Raw genomic sequence first — 14,098 nt, forward strand, 5'->3', positions numbered from 1 at the left:
CATCTTTACAGAGGGAAAAAAACCAACTGCAGTCCTGTAATATAGGCAGTGTTTTCCTATGTGGTAGCTTAAGACAAGACTTTTTAAATTCTTTACTTAATCCAGAACCCAACAACTTAAATTTTGTTCTCTTTGCACGGCATGGATGACAATGCCACAATTGAAATGACAATTCAATACTCACCAATTAGTATAGCCATAGTAGATAAAAGCAATTATTATGTTATTTTGCAGTCATTAGATTATTAGAAACACCTGCATTTCTTTCTGTAAGCAAGAAACAGTAAAGTTTGAAATATATGAGGGACCACATCACAAACAGGAATCCAATTTACACCAACAGAAGTGAACAACTCAGAGTCAATCTAACACTGTGAAGCTGTATTCCTAAATAATGGAATGTAGGCTTTAAAGGAATCATTTTGGAGCAGGAGAACACATGTCAAAAGACAGCCTGTTAAATATGAAATTAATATGTACACAAAAGTACACGCAAAATGTCCTGTAATGCAGTCAACTTGGATTTTCTTTATTCCACCACGTTGTTGCTTCTGTTCTTTATTTACCAGTGAGGTGTGTGGATTGTAAGTACGTTTTCAGGAGTCCCACTTACCTGTAAGCACAGAAACTGCAATGAGGGAGGGAAAATCCTACCTTCTCTCACCTAAAAAACAAAAGATAGGCAACATATGGTTGCAGCTCCAAGTATTCTAAAACCACCAGCATGGCTGATTCTAGAACAGATAAGAAGTGATTTGATTCAGAGACAAAATTAATGAGCACTGTATGGCTGTCCAAAAAAGAACTCATGCTTTAGGTAAGATCAACTATAATTGAATGTTAAGAATTATGGGGTTGTATAGGAAAGCCATTCTCTAGGCCAGCAGAGTAAGACATTTTTTCAGATTTCCAGTTCTCCAGGCCCTTCAAGGTCTACATTAAGGAGGCAAAAACTTATTTTAAAACTAAAGACCTCCTGTTGAACTGCAGCAACAGAACAGAGCTGCTCTACTATGCCACAGGTCCCCCAGAAGCAAAACTGGGGAATTAAATAAAGATCCAGAGAACACGTTCCTGGACACCTTCTCCTCACTCAAACCCACCAAAGCTTCTAAACCCCTGCAAAGCCTCCTCATCCTTCTTTCTGTCCATGAGCTTTCCCCCTGGGTGGGGAAACAACAGCATTTCATGGCCTGGAAAGATTTTTAGAAGTGATGATTGCTGAACTTAGGTGATGTCTGAGGAACAGCATTGCAGTGGTGGAGTCACCGCTCACGGAAACGTTCAAAAATGTGTGGATGTGGGACGTGAGGGCAAGAATATTGGAAGTAAGTTCTGTTTGCAACCAAGTGAAGGGTAAGAGATCTAATGGCCTTTTTTGTGAATTTATTTTCTTTTAGATCTGCTTGTGTTCAGTGTTTGCCTTGCATAATGCATGTCATGGAAGGAGAGAAAATTACACAAGCTTGGACTGGGGAAAAACCCAGTTTTCCAGTCTCATTTCCACATCTGGTCACGGCTGCAATTAAGAACATGGTAGCGACGGGCCCGATAGCCTCAAAACTCTTTTCTCCCAACCTTAAGGATTCTACAGTTCCATGACTCACGACAGACCCCAAAACGATGGCCGTGCTGCGCTTCCTCGAGGATTCCAACCGGGACACGGCTGGGGCACTGGACCGGCGTGAGGGAGCGGCTCCCGGGGCCGGGGTACCGGACCGGCGTGAGGGAGCGGCTCCCGGGGCCGGGGTACCGGACCGGCGTGAGGGAGCGGCTCCCGGGGCCGGGGTACCGGACCGGCGTGAGGGAGCGGCTCCCGGGGCCGGGGTACCGGAGCGGTGTGAGGGAGCGGCTCCCGGCGCCGGGGTACCGGAGCGGCGTGAGGGAGCGGCTCCCGGGGCCGGGGTACCGGAGCGGCGTGAGGGAGCGGCCCCCGGGGCCGGGGTACCGGACCGGCGTGAGGGAGCGGCCCCCGGGGCCGGGGTACGGGACCGGTGTGAGGGAGCGGCTCCCGGGGCCGTGGCCGCCCTCCCCTCACGGCTTCCCGTGCTCTCGCTGCCCGCGCCCGGGCCGCGCCCGGGGCTGCCCTCACGGCCCCAACATGGCGGCGGGGCCGCACCTGCCCCGCGCGCTCCCGCGGCGCCGGCAGGGGGCGGGCGCGGCGCCGGCGGGACAGGCGCCCGTTCTATTTAGCCCGGGGCCGGCACCGGGCACGCACCGACAGCGGCGGCGGAACCGCGGCCGCCGGGCACGGACGGACAGACAGCGGCAGACGGCAGCGGGAGAACTGGCATCGCCGGCCGCCGGCGCCGCACGGCACCGGGGGGAAGGATAGCGAGCGGCCGCCGGCACCGCACCGACGCCGCGGGAAACGGAACGAGCGGCCGCCGGCACCGCACCGGCACCGGGAAAAAGGGAACGAGCGGCCGCCGGCAGCGCGGCGGCAGCGGGGCAAGGGGAGCGAGCGGCCGCCGGCAGCGCAGCGGGGGCGGTGGACGGGAGCAGAGACCGGCGCTCGCCCGGTCCCGCAGGTAGGAGCGGGCAGCGCGGCGGCTCCGTGCCCGCCGCCCCCCGGGCTCGGCTCTGCCCCAGCGGGTCCCTGGCAGAGCCCGGCAGGTGGGGGGCGTCCCCCAAGCCTCTCTTTGACCGAAAAATTACTGTTCCGCCCCAAAGCGTGCGGCGGGCGGGCAGTACCGCTGCCCGCGCCTCGTCCGGCGCTGCTGCCGGTGAGCGCTGGGCTGTTTTAAACTCCATTGACTGGTTATTTCCGCCCCTCGCTCCCAGCTGGATAAAATCCCCGCGCTGGGAAGCGCGGCCAAGCCTCACCCTCTCCTTGCGGGAGCGAGCGGGCAGCCCGGGCCGCCTGTCCCAGGTAGGGCTGGGTGGGCTCCCCCGGCAGGACGCGGTCCCAGGGGTGCTGCAGCCTCTCCCAGCAAGGCAGACCGCTAAAAGCATTCCTGCTTGATTTGTTTTTCCTTTCTTTCAAGGTTCACGATGTTGACAGCTATGTTCTTGGCTGCGCTGGTTCTTACTACAGTACATTCGCAGGAAACTGAGGAAACCATAACGTACACGGTAAGGTTTAATAGACTCGGAGATAATTACTGCTTTGCGGGGATTCTTTGCTAAATGACCCTTAAGAAAAACCGACTTTCTTGCCAATGTATAGCATGTGCTACAGAGGTCGCTGAGTTTGAATGTTAACCATAAAATAAGCTGTTCCTGCACTCAAACAGTGTTTAAAAGTTCAAGTTGACAAGATTGAGCAAAATATATTACAACTGCTTGTTTGGAAAAGTTTATCTGTGTACTCAGCTTGAGGGACTGAACAAAATTAGGAGGTTTTGATATTTTTTAATCTATTTTCATAAAGACAGGGTCCCTAGGACTTTAAATTGAAATATATGGAGTTTGACAGATAATTAGGTCAAACATTCTTTTGTGTTTTCTTATGGATGTTTCAAGCTGTTTTTAACAAAATGTAAGTACTTCCAAATTTGGGGCTCTTAATAAAGCATCTGAATCCTGGAGTGATCATGGGACTGTTCTTTTGTGAGCTAGATTTGAGCAGTGGCTTTGCATGGCTTGATAAAATTGTTCAGGAATACTGGAAATAGGTTGTGCTTGCAAGCAAGTGGCAGGCTAAGAGATTTAAAGGCCTTTTTGTCAGGCTTTTTCTTTTCAATCTGCTTGTGTTCAGTGCTTGGCTTGCATAATGCCTGTCATGGAAGGAGTGGCAATTACCCCAGCTTGGGCTGGGGAAAAACCCACATTTTCACATCTGATTACAGCTGTAATCCCTGCAACTTGCTTCATATGGGTGGACCTCTGGATATGTGCACACACATCAGCCCAATGCCACACAAGCAGAAAATTCTGCACACATGCAAAAAGTTAGAGAACCACAGCCAAAGCCCAGGATTGTGTCTTATACAAGTAATCCCACTGAAGTCAGTGGGATGGCTCAAGCAAGTAAATATTGCAAAGTTGGACCTTCTTGTAGAAGTCAGGGCTTAAAGAAGCCTCTAGTGAGCATCAGGAAGTCAGTAATAAAATACTTTAACACTGGGCTTTAGAAGGGTTTGAAGGCTGGGAGTAGTTTTATTTAGAGGCTTCTGTGATTTACTTTTGTTTTAAAGTCCCTGTATATAAGTGGAAACTGAAGATGTAGGTACCTTTTGAAAATCTGGACTAAACAGGGATCCCACCCTCCTCCTTTCCCACAGTTATTATATGGAGGGGGGGTTAATTATGCAGCATTTCACATAATTCTGGTTATACCAATTGAACATTTCTAGTAAGCCTATGCGACTTGGGCACCTATGCTCCATTTTCAAGGTCTTAGCCCTTAGGTGCTTCACTGATGGTTAAATGCTGATCATGTAAAATGAAACAAAAAACCCAGCTTTGGGAGATTTTGCTCTTGGGATGCTACTGTTTCTCATGCACACATTGTATCCATGGAGGGCCAAATCCTTTGCTATTGTAAAAGCCTTTGGCTGCAGTAATAGATGGACTTGGCTCCTTGCAGTTAAACAGACAGTACTTCTGTTGTGCATTAACAGGAATTGGGTGATTCAGTAAATGCATGAATTAGCTGTTTTCCTTTGGGTTTGCCTTTTCATAGCTACAGTAACTTTGGAGTTGTCAACTCAGCATGTAGTCAATCCTTTAGAGAGTGTCCACTTACCCCTTGGGGAGAAAAACCCTTCCAAGCTACAACTCGCTGCCACATTTGACAAATCACTGGTGTCACCTGCAAGAGAAGAAAATATTTTCAATCCTCCTGCTGAGTCAGAGTCTGTCAGTAACAAGTCCCTTAAAATAACTTGAGGATAGGACCTGCAACAAGTGGATCTTGGCATCAAAAAGTCAAGTTTGCCACTTGTAAGTCCCTCAGCAGCAGAGGAGTTGCAATAAGATTTAGCTTGCTTGACTGTCACTAATTACATTAGTCAACTCCATTCCTTTTTTGTATGGGGCCATTAAAGTAATACCCTGAGCAGCCCTAGATGCACCTACACAGCACAGTGTGGTTGATTCAATGATATTTTAGTATTTAAAATGTTCCTGCTGCAGTTGGTAGCACCATGATACTTTGCTAATCAGTCTCTGTAACTGTGACCTGCGATTAAAGTGACTGCCCTCTGGATAATTTAACGTTTTTGGGCAGAGGAATAATGAAGATGCAGAGCAGACTATAGAAAATCTTTCCTGAACTTGCTGGTGTGCATTGATATGAATAGCTGCTGAGTATAGCCTTGTTTGAATTCTGCAAAGTCTTGTATAAATAAGTAGTCCTGCTGTTATAAACTCTGACCGTTTATTGTGTGTCTCACAATATAAATTGTCCTTCCTAGACTGCAGTTCCTGGAGTCATATGATTAAAAAGCATGTGAATGAATTTCCAGCTGTCATGGGATCCTTCCCCATTGCTAGAGCGCTAATGGACAGAGAGGATGAAGTCCAGGGGCACAGAGTCCTCTTGGTCCCTCTGGCAAACAGAGCCTGAATATGAAAGTGGTTCACCTGTTAAAAGGCAGGGAATGAGATCCAAATTCAGAAAAACTTGTTGCTCTTCATAAAAAGATTTTCATTCTGCTCAGCTTGGTCACTCCAAAGATCATCCAAGGATTCAGCCAAGGAGAGATGGTATAACACAGGGCACAGGAACAAGGGAAGGAGAAAGCAATGGTGTTCTCACTTTGCTCCCCTGTCTGCTCACAACAAATATCTTGGGAACGTCCCGAGACAGAGATGCTCTCTGTGTGTCATAGAGCATTCTGAGTGGGAAGGAACCACAGGTTTTACTGCTCCTGCACAGCAGTGATGTACCAATTGCCATTTTTCTAGCCTACCAAGGTATTGCATTTCCCTTTGTGTCACACTTTGAGCTCACTGAATACACTCAACTGTTTTTCCAAAACAAAGAATCCCGAGTAACCAAATTATTATTTTTTTTCTCCACAGCAATGCACAGATGGCTATGAATGGGATCCTGTTAGGCAACGGTGCAAAGGTACAGTAAATAATTTTCAAAGACAGACTTGTCACTGGTATTCTTTAAGTATTCTCACTGCACACCCCTGTTTTGGACACGGAGGTGTGCGTGCATGCCTCGTCGTGTTCTTTGTGTTAATGGCTGTTGCAGAAGGTTCGACTGTTAAAAGCATGACTTGTGTTGTTGCTAACCACAGATATTGATGAATGTGAAATAGTCCCAGATGCATGTAAAGGTGGGATGAAATGTGTTAACCACTATGGAGGATACCTCTGTCTACCCAGAACAGCGCAAATTATTGTAAATGAGCGAGAAGAAGCAGCAGCTGAATCCACAAGTGGTCGGAACAGCGTCATTCGCCGGACCCCGGCCGACCCCCAGCGCGCCACTCCCAACCCAAGCCACCAAATCCAGTGTGCAGCTGGGTATGAGCAAAGTGACCACAACGTGTGCCAAGGTAAGCCAGGCCTGCTTACCTCCCTCTGCTCCAGTGCAGCTGCAGTGGGGGTGACCGCAGAGCCAGGGGATGCCAGCCTGTAGCCCTTGCGCTGGCTGGAAGGGGCTGGTGCTCCGTGAACGCCTTTAAAGATACAAAAATAAAATACAGAAATGTCACTGTTGTTGTTCAAGGCATCAGAATGTGCAGTTTGTTGCAGCCTTTACAGTCTGTTCCATCTGCTTTTGGGCTAAAAAATTGAATTAATTCTGTCGTCTGTAGCTCCTAAAAAAAGTCTTAAAATTACTCTAGTGGAGCATTTTGTGTTGTATTAAGTATGTCTAGGAAAGAAAGTGCTCTGAAATGAATGGGCAATGCAGCAAGGCATAAGCAATTTGGAAAGGTTTGCAGAACTCTGTATTTTTCAGTAAGTGAATGCTGAATGAACAAAAAATAACCACAGATGAACTTTTGCTTAGAGCAGGCTGCAGTGCAGAAGGGTCCTGTGTTTTTACTGTGGATGAGGAATATTCCTCCAGCAGTAGGAACCCAACTTCTGAACAGCCTGTGCTCTTGTGATCTCTGTGGAAGTAGCCCTAGGCAGACCCTGCCAGTTGACTCCCAGTCCCAGCCTTGCCACTCTTTGAAACTATGGCAATGAAGAGCTTTCATCTGAGTGTACATACACCACACACAGTGCCAAAAATTCTCAGGGCATTAGCAATGTTAATTGTATGCATTCAGGAACCAGCCTCACAAGCACTTCTGTAAACTAAGACTGTTTCATTTATTATTTTATATAAACAGTTTACTCTTCTACTTGCTGAAGTAACAAATGTTTTGGCCATTGTTTTGTTTTCTTTCATAGAAATATATTCTAGCCCTTGCTCACAAACTTGCTTTTCAAGCACATTGGAGGGACACCCGTGCAAAGAGAGGGCAAAACTTGACCCCCCCATGGTTCATCTTTTCCACTTTGTGGCCTGTAGCAGTATAATCAGATAAAATAGTACTTTAGGGACTGTAATCAGGGCAGGCTGTAATACACAGTGGTAGTTTCCTTCTCCCTGGTATTCATGTACACAGGACATTATTTATCACTAGTAAGTAAATTCCCTGTCATTCTGGACCACAGTAATCATCATGGAGGCTGGAGGAGTTATTTTTGTAGGCAAAGCCTCAGAGTTGCATTTCTGGCTTATCTGCTCATGTCCAACATTTCTGTCACTCTGATTCAAGAATGTCAAGTACAGAACCTACCACAGGAGGTCAGATCTCCTTAACCCTGGGCGTTCACTGGGGGTCATCAGGGGAAAATCAAAATTTTCCTTAGATGGAAACTTAGTTTAACATGGCAAAGCAGCAGCAAAAGCAGGAGCAGAACTGCTGGGTTTGGCCTGGTACTCCCTCCTTCAGGTGATGCTGCTGGCACTACTCTTCACTGGTGAACTGTAATAAACTGTTCCAACTTCAGCACATAACATTTTTATTTTGATAAAAAATGCAAGTCATGCTAGAAAATGTCAAAACATGACTATCCCTTTTGTTATGCTGGCTTTAGATGTGTAAATTTGGGATACAGTAGGGCAGTTTGACAGCATTTAGTAGCCATAGTTTGTGCTAAAAACAAAGGTTGAGGTTTAACTGAGAGACTGACAACTGGTTAAGGTTCCTGTTTTGTTGAGGAGAAATTGGTGGTGATAGATTACTATTACTTTACTCCATGCTCTGGCTTCCTGTAACTTGCAACTAAATATTTCTATTCTATTCCCAAATCTTTGGTTAATTTATAACAACAACTAAGTGTTGTTCCAGTACCAGAAGTTTTAACCAGCAGGCACACAAGCTATGGTGAAATCTTGGGCTTGACTGCAGCAAGCTACTCATTTCCTCATGCCAACATTTCAATCTAAATGCAGAAAGCATGGAAATATTAGTGTTTAAAAGCTGAAATGTATTGGATTGAATGCATTCCAGCTGGAAAAAGGGTAGTGGACAGTGTGCTTGAAATGAAGGATAAAAGAGTTTTGGAGCACTTAAAGCATGCATTCAGCTTCATGATCTTCATGCTTTTCACTGCTGAAAATATCTTATAAAAGATAATCTTGATCAGCAATGGTCCCGCTGCGGATTTATTTAATTATGGTTAAAAGACTTTGCTATGATAACTGCTCGAGGCTCCTAGGGAGTTTAACTTACAGATATAGTCACACTTAAGCTTGTTTTATTGTTTAGTAAATCAAATATGAAGTCCAGCTCCTTCTAATTGTTTGCAGATGTATGACATTTTCCTTCCAGTCCAGCAGCACTAAGTATTTTATAACCAATGTGAAAGTGTGGAGACCTCTGTTTCAAACAATAACATGCTCCAAGGAGCTGAATTACTGACATCATGCTGCAGTGTGAGGGGCCTTCTGTTTTAACACAAGTGTCCACTCCCTTTTCAAGCATGGAACAGTGTGGGAATGACAGGCCAAACACACTCCAGTGCTTCCTGTGCTTGGAATAAATGCCCATAAACGACCTGGTCCTGGTGGACTTCACTCCAGTGATGTGCTGATACACATTTTTATAACTACTGGTTATAAACTAGTAGTATAAGTACTAGTGAGCAGAAACATCTTCTAGTCTGACCACACTGATGTTAGAAGTGGGGGTAGCAAACATTTCTGGGACATTCTTAAGATATTCTTTATGAGCAGTAATGCCAGGAACCTCCAGATTGAAGCGAAGATGAGGGAGGTTATTCTGGAGAAAGGTCTCTGATGTGGAAAAAGTTGTGCTTCAACATAAAGACTTGAACTGTGCTTAAATTTTGAGTTTCTGACCTTACCTAATCCCCCCCATCCCAAGCAGTTCCCACTTCACTGTCACTCCTAAATTTGGTCCCTAAGGGAGATTCCCACATGTGGCACCTGGTCACACCTTCAGGAAGCCACTTGGATGTTCAGCCCTGTCCCTCCCAGTGTATCACTGTAATGGGGAAGAGCAAAAAACAAAGTAAGAAATAATTTGAAACAAATTACTGAGTTAACTCAGGTTCCCAGACATTTTTTCCCTGATAAAAACCATGAATAGCTGCACTCTGTGCCTGCACTCAGGCCTGAGTTTTATTTTACTTTGTTGTTAGGCTCTCTGTGATTTGAGTCTGCTCCTATTGAATTCAAAAGAAAATCACCCAATTAATTCAATTTTGTCAAACCTAGTCTGCAAGAAAGTACTGGCTTCTCCTAGAATGTTAATGACACTTGAATGCAAAAAGGGACCAAAAAAGGTACCAAATAACCTGTACACTTGAGAAGGGAAAAGAACTCATTTTCCTTAATTCCCATCATGTTGGCAATACAAGCAATAAAGCAAGCAAACATTTTTGCTCCTCGGCTAGATTAGCTTTTGCTATTTCTCCAGTCTGTTTGTAACCCTTTGTGCTGCTGCAATGTCAAATTCAGGAGGGAGACAGATTGCAATATGAGAGATCAGTGCTTGCTTCTGTGGGAGAATGACATTTTTCCAGAGTTCTGTCCAGACTTGGTGGACATTGATTTCTTTTTTCCTCCTCTGTGGAAGGAGGAAAAAAATGGATTTGTTTTCTGTGTTGTGGTTATTCTTCCCCCTGCAAAATCACCTTAGGTATCCTTGCACTGGTAGAGGTTAAGGGGTTTTTTTTGTTTGGTTTTTTGGTACTTTTCAAAGTAACTTATCATACTCAAGCTATGCTTTTGACTCAAGAAGTTAATTGTGAGTAAGTCAAAAAAGGCTAAATTTTGCATCTGTAGAATCCTTTTGGTTGTTGTCCTGTTAAGGAGGGAGGGGTTAAGGAGGGAGGGACAAGGGAGAACAGTTCATGATGTTTGCCATAGAAAAATCACTTTATATTATATATATTTACATATGTCAGGGATGTGCAGCTGGCACATAAAGAACATTAAAGGTGTGTGAGTGCAGGTGCACTTGGCTGCCCTTGGCAGAGCCTGGCTGTGCCCTGGCAGGAGGCTCCTCCCTGGCATTTTGGCTGGGGCACTGCAGCTCCTAATGAGCTCCACTCAGTGTGCTTTGATTCCCCTCCCTGAGAGCTTCTGGAACGTGCAGCCACATCCAGCCCAGCTGAAACTCAACCTGGAATGCACCCCAGGGGTGCCACTAATGTGCCACAGCCACTAATGAGCACTCAGCCCTCAGGGCCAGACTCCAGGGAGCCTCAGAAGTGCATGCACTGGGATTTTGGAGCCTCTGCACGAAGCTGGGATCTGCTCCTATGGGCTCAACCCATTTCCTAATACAGACACAGCCTCAAATACAGCCACAGATGTTCCCTAGCCATGGAAATGGTTTTGAGAGCTTTTTGTAAAATATTGTATCATCCCAAGTTTTCCCTCTTCCTGTAGGTAAGGAGTGCTTTTAAAAATGCTTCAGGGCTCCTTGTGGCTGCCCCATCCCTGGAAGTGTCCAGGGCCAGGTTGGATGGGGCTTGGAGCAACCTGGGACAGTGGAAAGTGAAAGGGGTGGAACAAGCTGATCCTCAAGGTCCCCTTCCAACCCAAACTATTTTGTGATTCTGTGAACAGCACTAGGCCTGTTGAGTCTGAGGATAGGGTGAGGACAGAGCCTATGGCAGGAAAAATAAGACTGGTTGGGTGGTTTAGGATGGCAGTAGCTCCAAGAGCTCCCTCAGGCCGTGTGTTTGCAGCACTCCAGCGAGTGGGGAACACTTGTTGCCAGTTGTAGCCACTGTGAGACTGACCTGGTTGCGTGTGCCACTTCAGTGCTAATTACTGGGACAAGCCATAGGAATTCTGCAGGTCTAAGAGGATCCACAGAAGGACACAAGCTGACACTTTCACACAGCTCTCTGTTCATAGCTTCCAATTAATTCCTTGTACATTTGGATACATCATGCAGAGATCATCTTTCATCAGCCCATCCCCAACCAACTGTTCAAGCTGTTAATCTGTGAAACTGCTGCATTCTGTTGCAAAGCAGCATCTCTTTAGCAGCCCTCAGGGTCCACAGGGGCGTTCACAAAAACCCATCTTGTTTTGAGGGCCTGGTTTTGGGCATTTTTGAAATCAGGCCACTCTGAATCATCTTCCCATCTGTGCTATTTGCACAGCTGTGGGTGTCAAGTCAAGACCTTGGAGAGATATTCTCTGTTCTGTCTGACCATTTTACTGTGAACATCCATCACAAGCATAAATACTAGCAGCTGCTTTCCTTTCCTGAGTCAGTTACTGCTTTCCCATTGTCCTGACCCCTGCAGGAATACACTCAGTGTGTTACAGTTAAAGATTCCTCCCATTTGCTCATCGTGCTAAGTGTGCTAGAGGCAAGCAAGCTTCCCTGAGTTGTATTTACCTTAGCTTCCTGAATTGGGATTATGCAGGCAAGCACTGGACTTCAAGTTGAAGTAAACTCATTAGCAGTTCTCATGGCTTCCTGCAGCAGGAGAATGGGATCACACAGTAGTCACCTCGGCTGTCATCCTTGTGGGCTGCATTTGTTGACTTTAAAGCCTGTTGCCTTAGTAGCTCAGAGGAGGCTCATGTTTTGACAGACAAAACACAGCAAATGGATTCAGGAGGCACATGGCCTGAAGAAAGTCCAAACTCCAGCCATCTGTCCTCCTTCAGAATTCCTCTCTCTAAGCCGGAGGTCTTTTTCACAATGCAATCAGGAATAACACAAGATAGCAAAGGGGAAGAATGTGCTCATGCCTGGTCCTGACTTGGCACCCCAGAGTACTTGGCACCCCTTTAAACAGCTCAGAGCACTTTTTTCTCTCTTGAGGAATTCCCTGTACCTGTTGCAGACACTCAGATCTGTGCATCCCACAAGGCAGGAAAGCCACACCAGGAGTGAGGGCTGTCACCTGCTGCAGCAGAGGGCACGGAACAGGACTTGGGGCAGCACAGGCTGTGCTCCCTGTGCCAAAACCTGCTCTCAAAGGAATACATTCCACAGCATCCCAGTGACACAGGCACTTCCCCCACCAGTGCCAAGGCACCCTGGCAGCTGCTTGTAGCACCTCTCTCAGGTAGTTTTATGGTGACACTATTGCCACTGGGGTGTTGTCACTGTGCTTGCTCTGAGCATTTGTTTCCTCCCAGTCTCCTGCACTGTCACTCCTCAGCCTCCTGAGAAAGGCTCTGTGCTCCTCCTCTCCCCAGTTTTTTGCTCAGGATGATTTTCTCTCAACCACCACTTTTTTCCTCCATTTTCTAACCTGATTCCTACTTCAGATTAGTGTATAAAGGAAGTGCTCTTACCCGTGTTTTATTTTCACTCTTGTAGTTGGGGTTACTGAGTCACATTTGCTAGAACGTTTCTGAAGGATCTCAGCATTGCAGACACATTTTTCAAAGGTCCAAGATTTTTCTTGAGCATCCCTAGTGATGGAACACCAACTTAGGAAGCTGAAAAACTAGTTCAAGAGCTGAAATTTGAAGCTTATTTTCCTCATTTTATTCTCTTTCCAAGTGCTATCTCCCTTCCCATGCTGGCCAGGGGAGATGATAGCTGCTGTTTCTGTGTGCCAAAACAGCCCTACAGGAAGAACAAAGCTTCCTGCAAAGGCAGCAGAGGCCTCTTTGATTGCTCCTGCACCACCCAGGGATGCCTGTGCTGCTCTCCCTGTCCTTTGCTAGGGAATCCCATCTGCTGCCCTGCAGCCAAGCCCAGCAGTGTCCAGCACTGCAGGAATTCATTCAGTGGTGGTCAGACTTGCTGCTTTGCCATTTTCCTACTGTCAAAACCAGTGGGAGTGTTGCAGGACTCCCTCCTAGCGAGATATTTTTGGTCTGGTAGAAACCACAAGGAGAGTGTAATTTTTGAGTTTCACCTACCAGGTTGCATCTTAAACATTCCACATTTTTTGTGGTGTAGTCAACTGCTCTTGTGCAGCACTTTGTCATGGCAACCCCTTTGTGCTGTGTCTGTGTTAACTGGGATTAATGGAAGCTGAGCTTGACCAGCTCCTTTCATTGTACTTAAAGAATATTTATTCTTTTCTTTGCCCTCTGTGATGCTTTTTGAGCTGCTTTTTCTGGGCTGTCATCATTTATGCATGGTCTAGAATAAGTCATGTGAAATGTAAGCCTCCTTTGGGCTAAAGGTTCTTATCAAAGGGAATTTTGCCACATACCTGTCAAAGGGTGCAGATGCTTCTGTCCACAAGGTTGGAAGATCTGAACTGGGCTTGTAAGATCTCTGTTCTCTCTATGACAATGGAATAGGTAATCAGATATATAAAGTTCATGAGTAAAAAGTACAAAATTTCACAAAGAAACATCTGTTTCATCTTTAATTTGCTAAATTTTGTTTTCATAGCAGCCAGCTAGCAACAGTTTTGGAGAGAAAGTTATTTGCCATAATTCAATAGACAGCAAAATGTAACCTGAAAAAAAACCCTATACTAAATATACAGGAATGCTGTGTGTACCTTCTTTCATCTACCTCTTAACTTTTCTAAAAATACAAGAGGGACTTGCAAATTACAGAGCTCTGAACTATTTTAGCACACATGCAGTTATTATAAAATACCTTTAATGCTCATTCCCATTTGTGTCTCATTTGTTAATCTGAAAGCATGTTAAAGGTTGGTCCTGTTGTAAGCAGAGTAGAGAAATGTCTAGTTTTTGTTAGGTATAATTATATGATCAAAGCTG

The 14,098-nt window shown here is 45.9% G+C and overlaps 1 protein-coding gene across 2 annotated transcripts in view; it reads left to right on the top strand.

The window, feature by feature from the left end:
• Positions 1-2,200: 2,200 nt before the first annotated feature.
• Positions 2,201-14,098, top strand: part of EFEMP1 (EGF containing fibulin extracellular matrix protein 1) — a 46,253-nt gene continuing 34,355 nt past the window's right edge. Inside the window, exons 1-4 of one of the 2 annotated variants that reach the window (XM_036381081.2) lie at positions 2,201-2,531; positions 2,988-3,075; positions 5,971-6,019; positions 6,198-6,458. In XM_036381081.2, coding sequence (XP_036236974.1) covers positions 2,995-3,075; positions 5,971-6,019; positions 6,198-6,458 — 391 coding nt within the window. In that variant the 5' untranslated portion in view covers positions 2,201-2,531; positions 2,988-2,994. Of the gene's footprint in view, positions 2,532-2,797; positions 2,873-2,987; positions 3,076-5,970; positions 6,020-6,197; positions 6,459-14,098 lie in introns of those variants that run through there. The other variant, XM_036381082.2, reaches the window with a different exon arrangement.

Source organism: Molothrus ater, chromosome 3 (assembly GCF_012460135.2).
Source record: "Molothrus ater isolate BHLD 08-10-18 breed brown headed cowbird chromosome 3, BPBGC_Mater_1.1, whole genome shotgun sequence".
NCBI lineage: Eukaryota > Metazoa > Chordata > Aves > Passeriformes > Icteridae > Molothrus > Molothrus ater.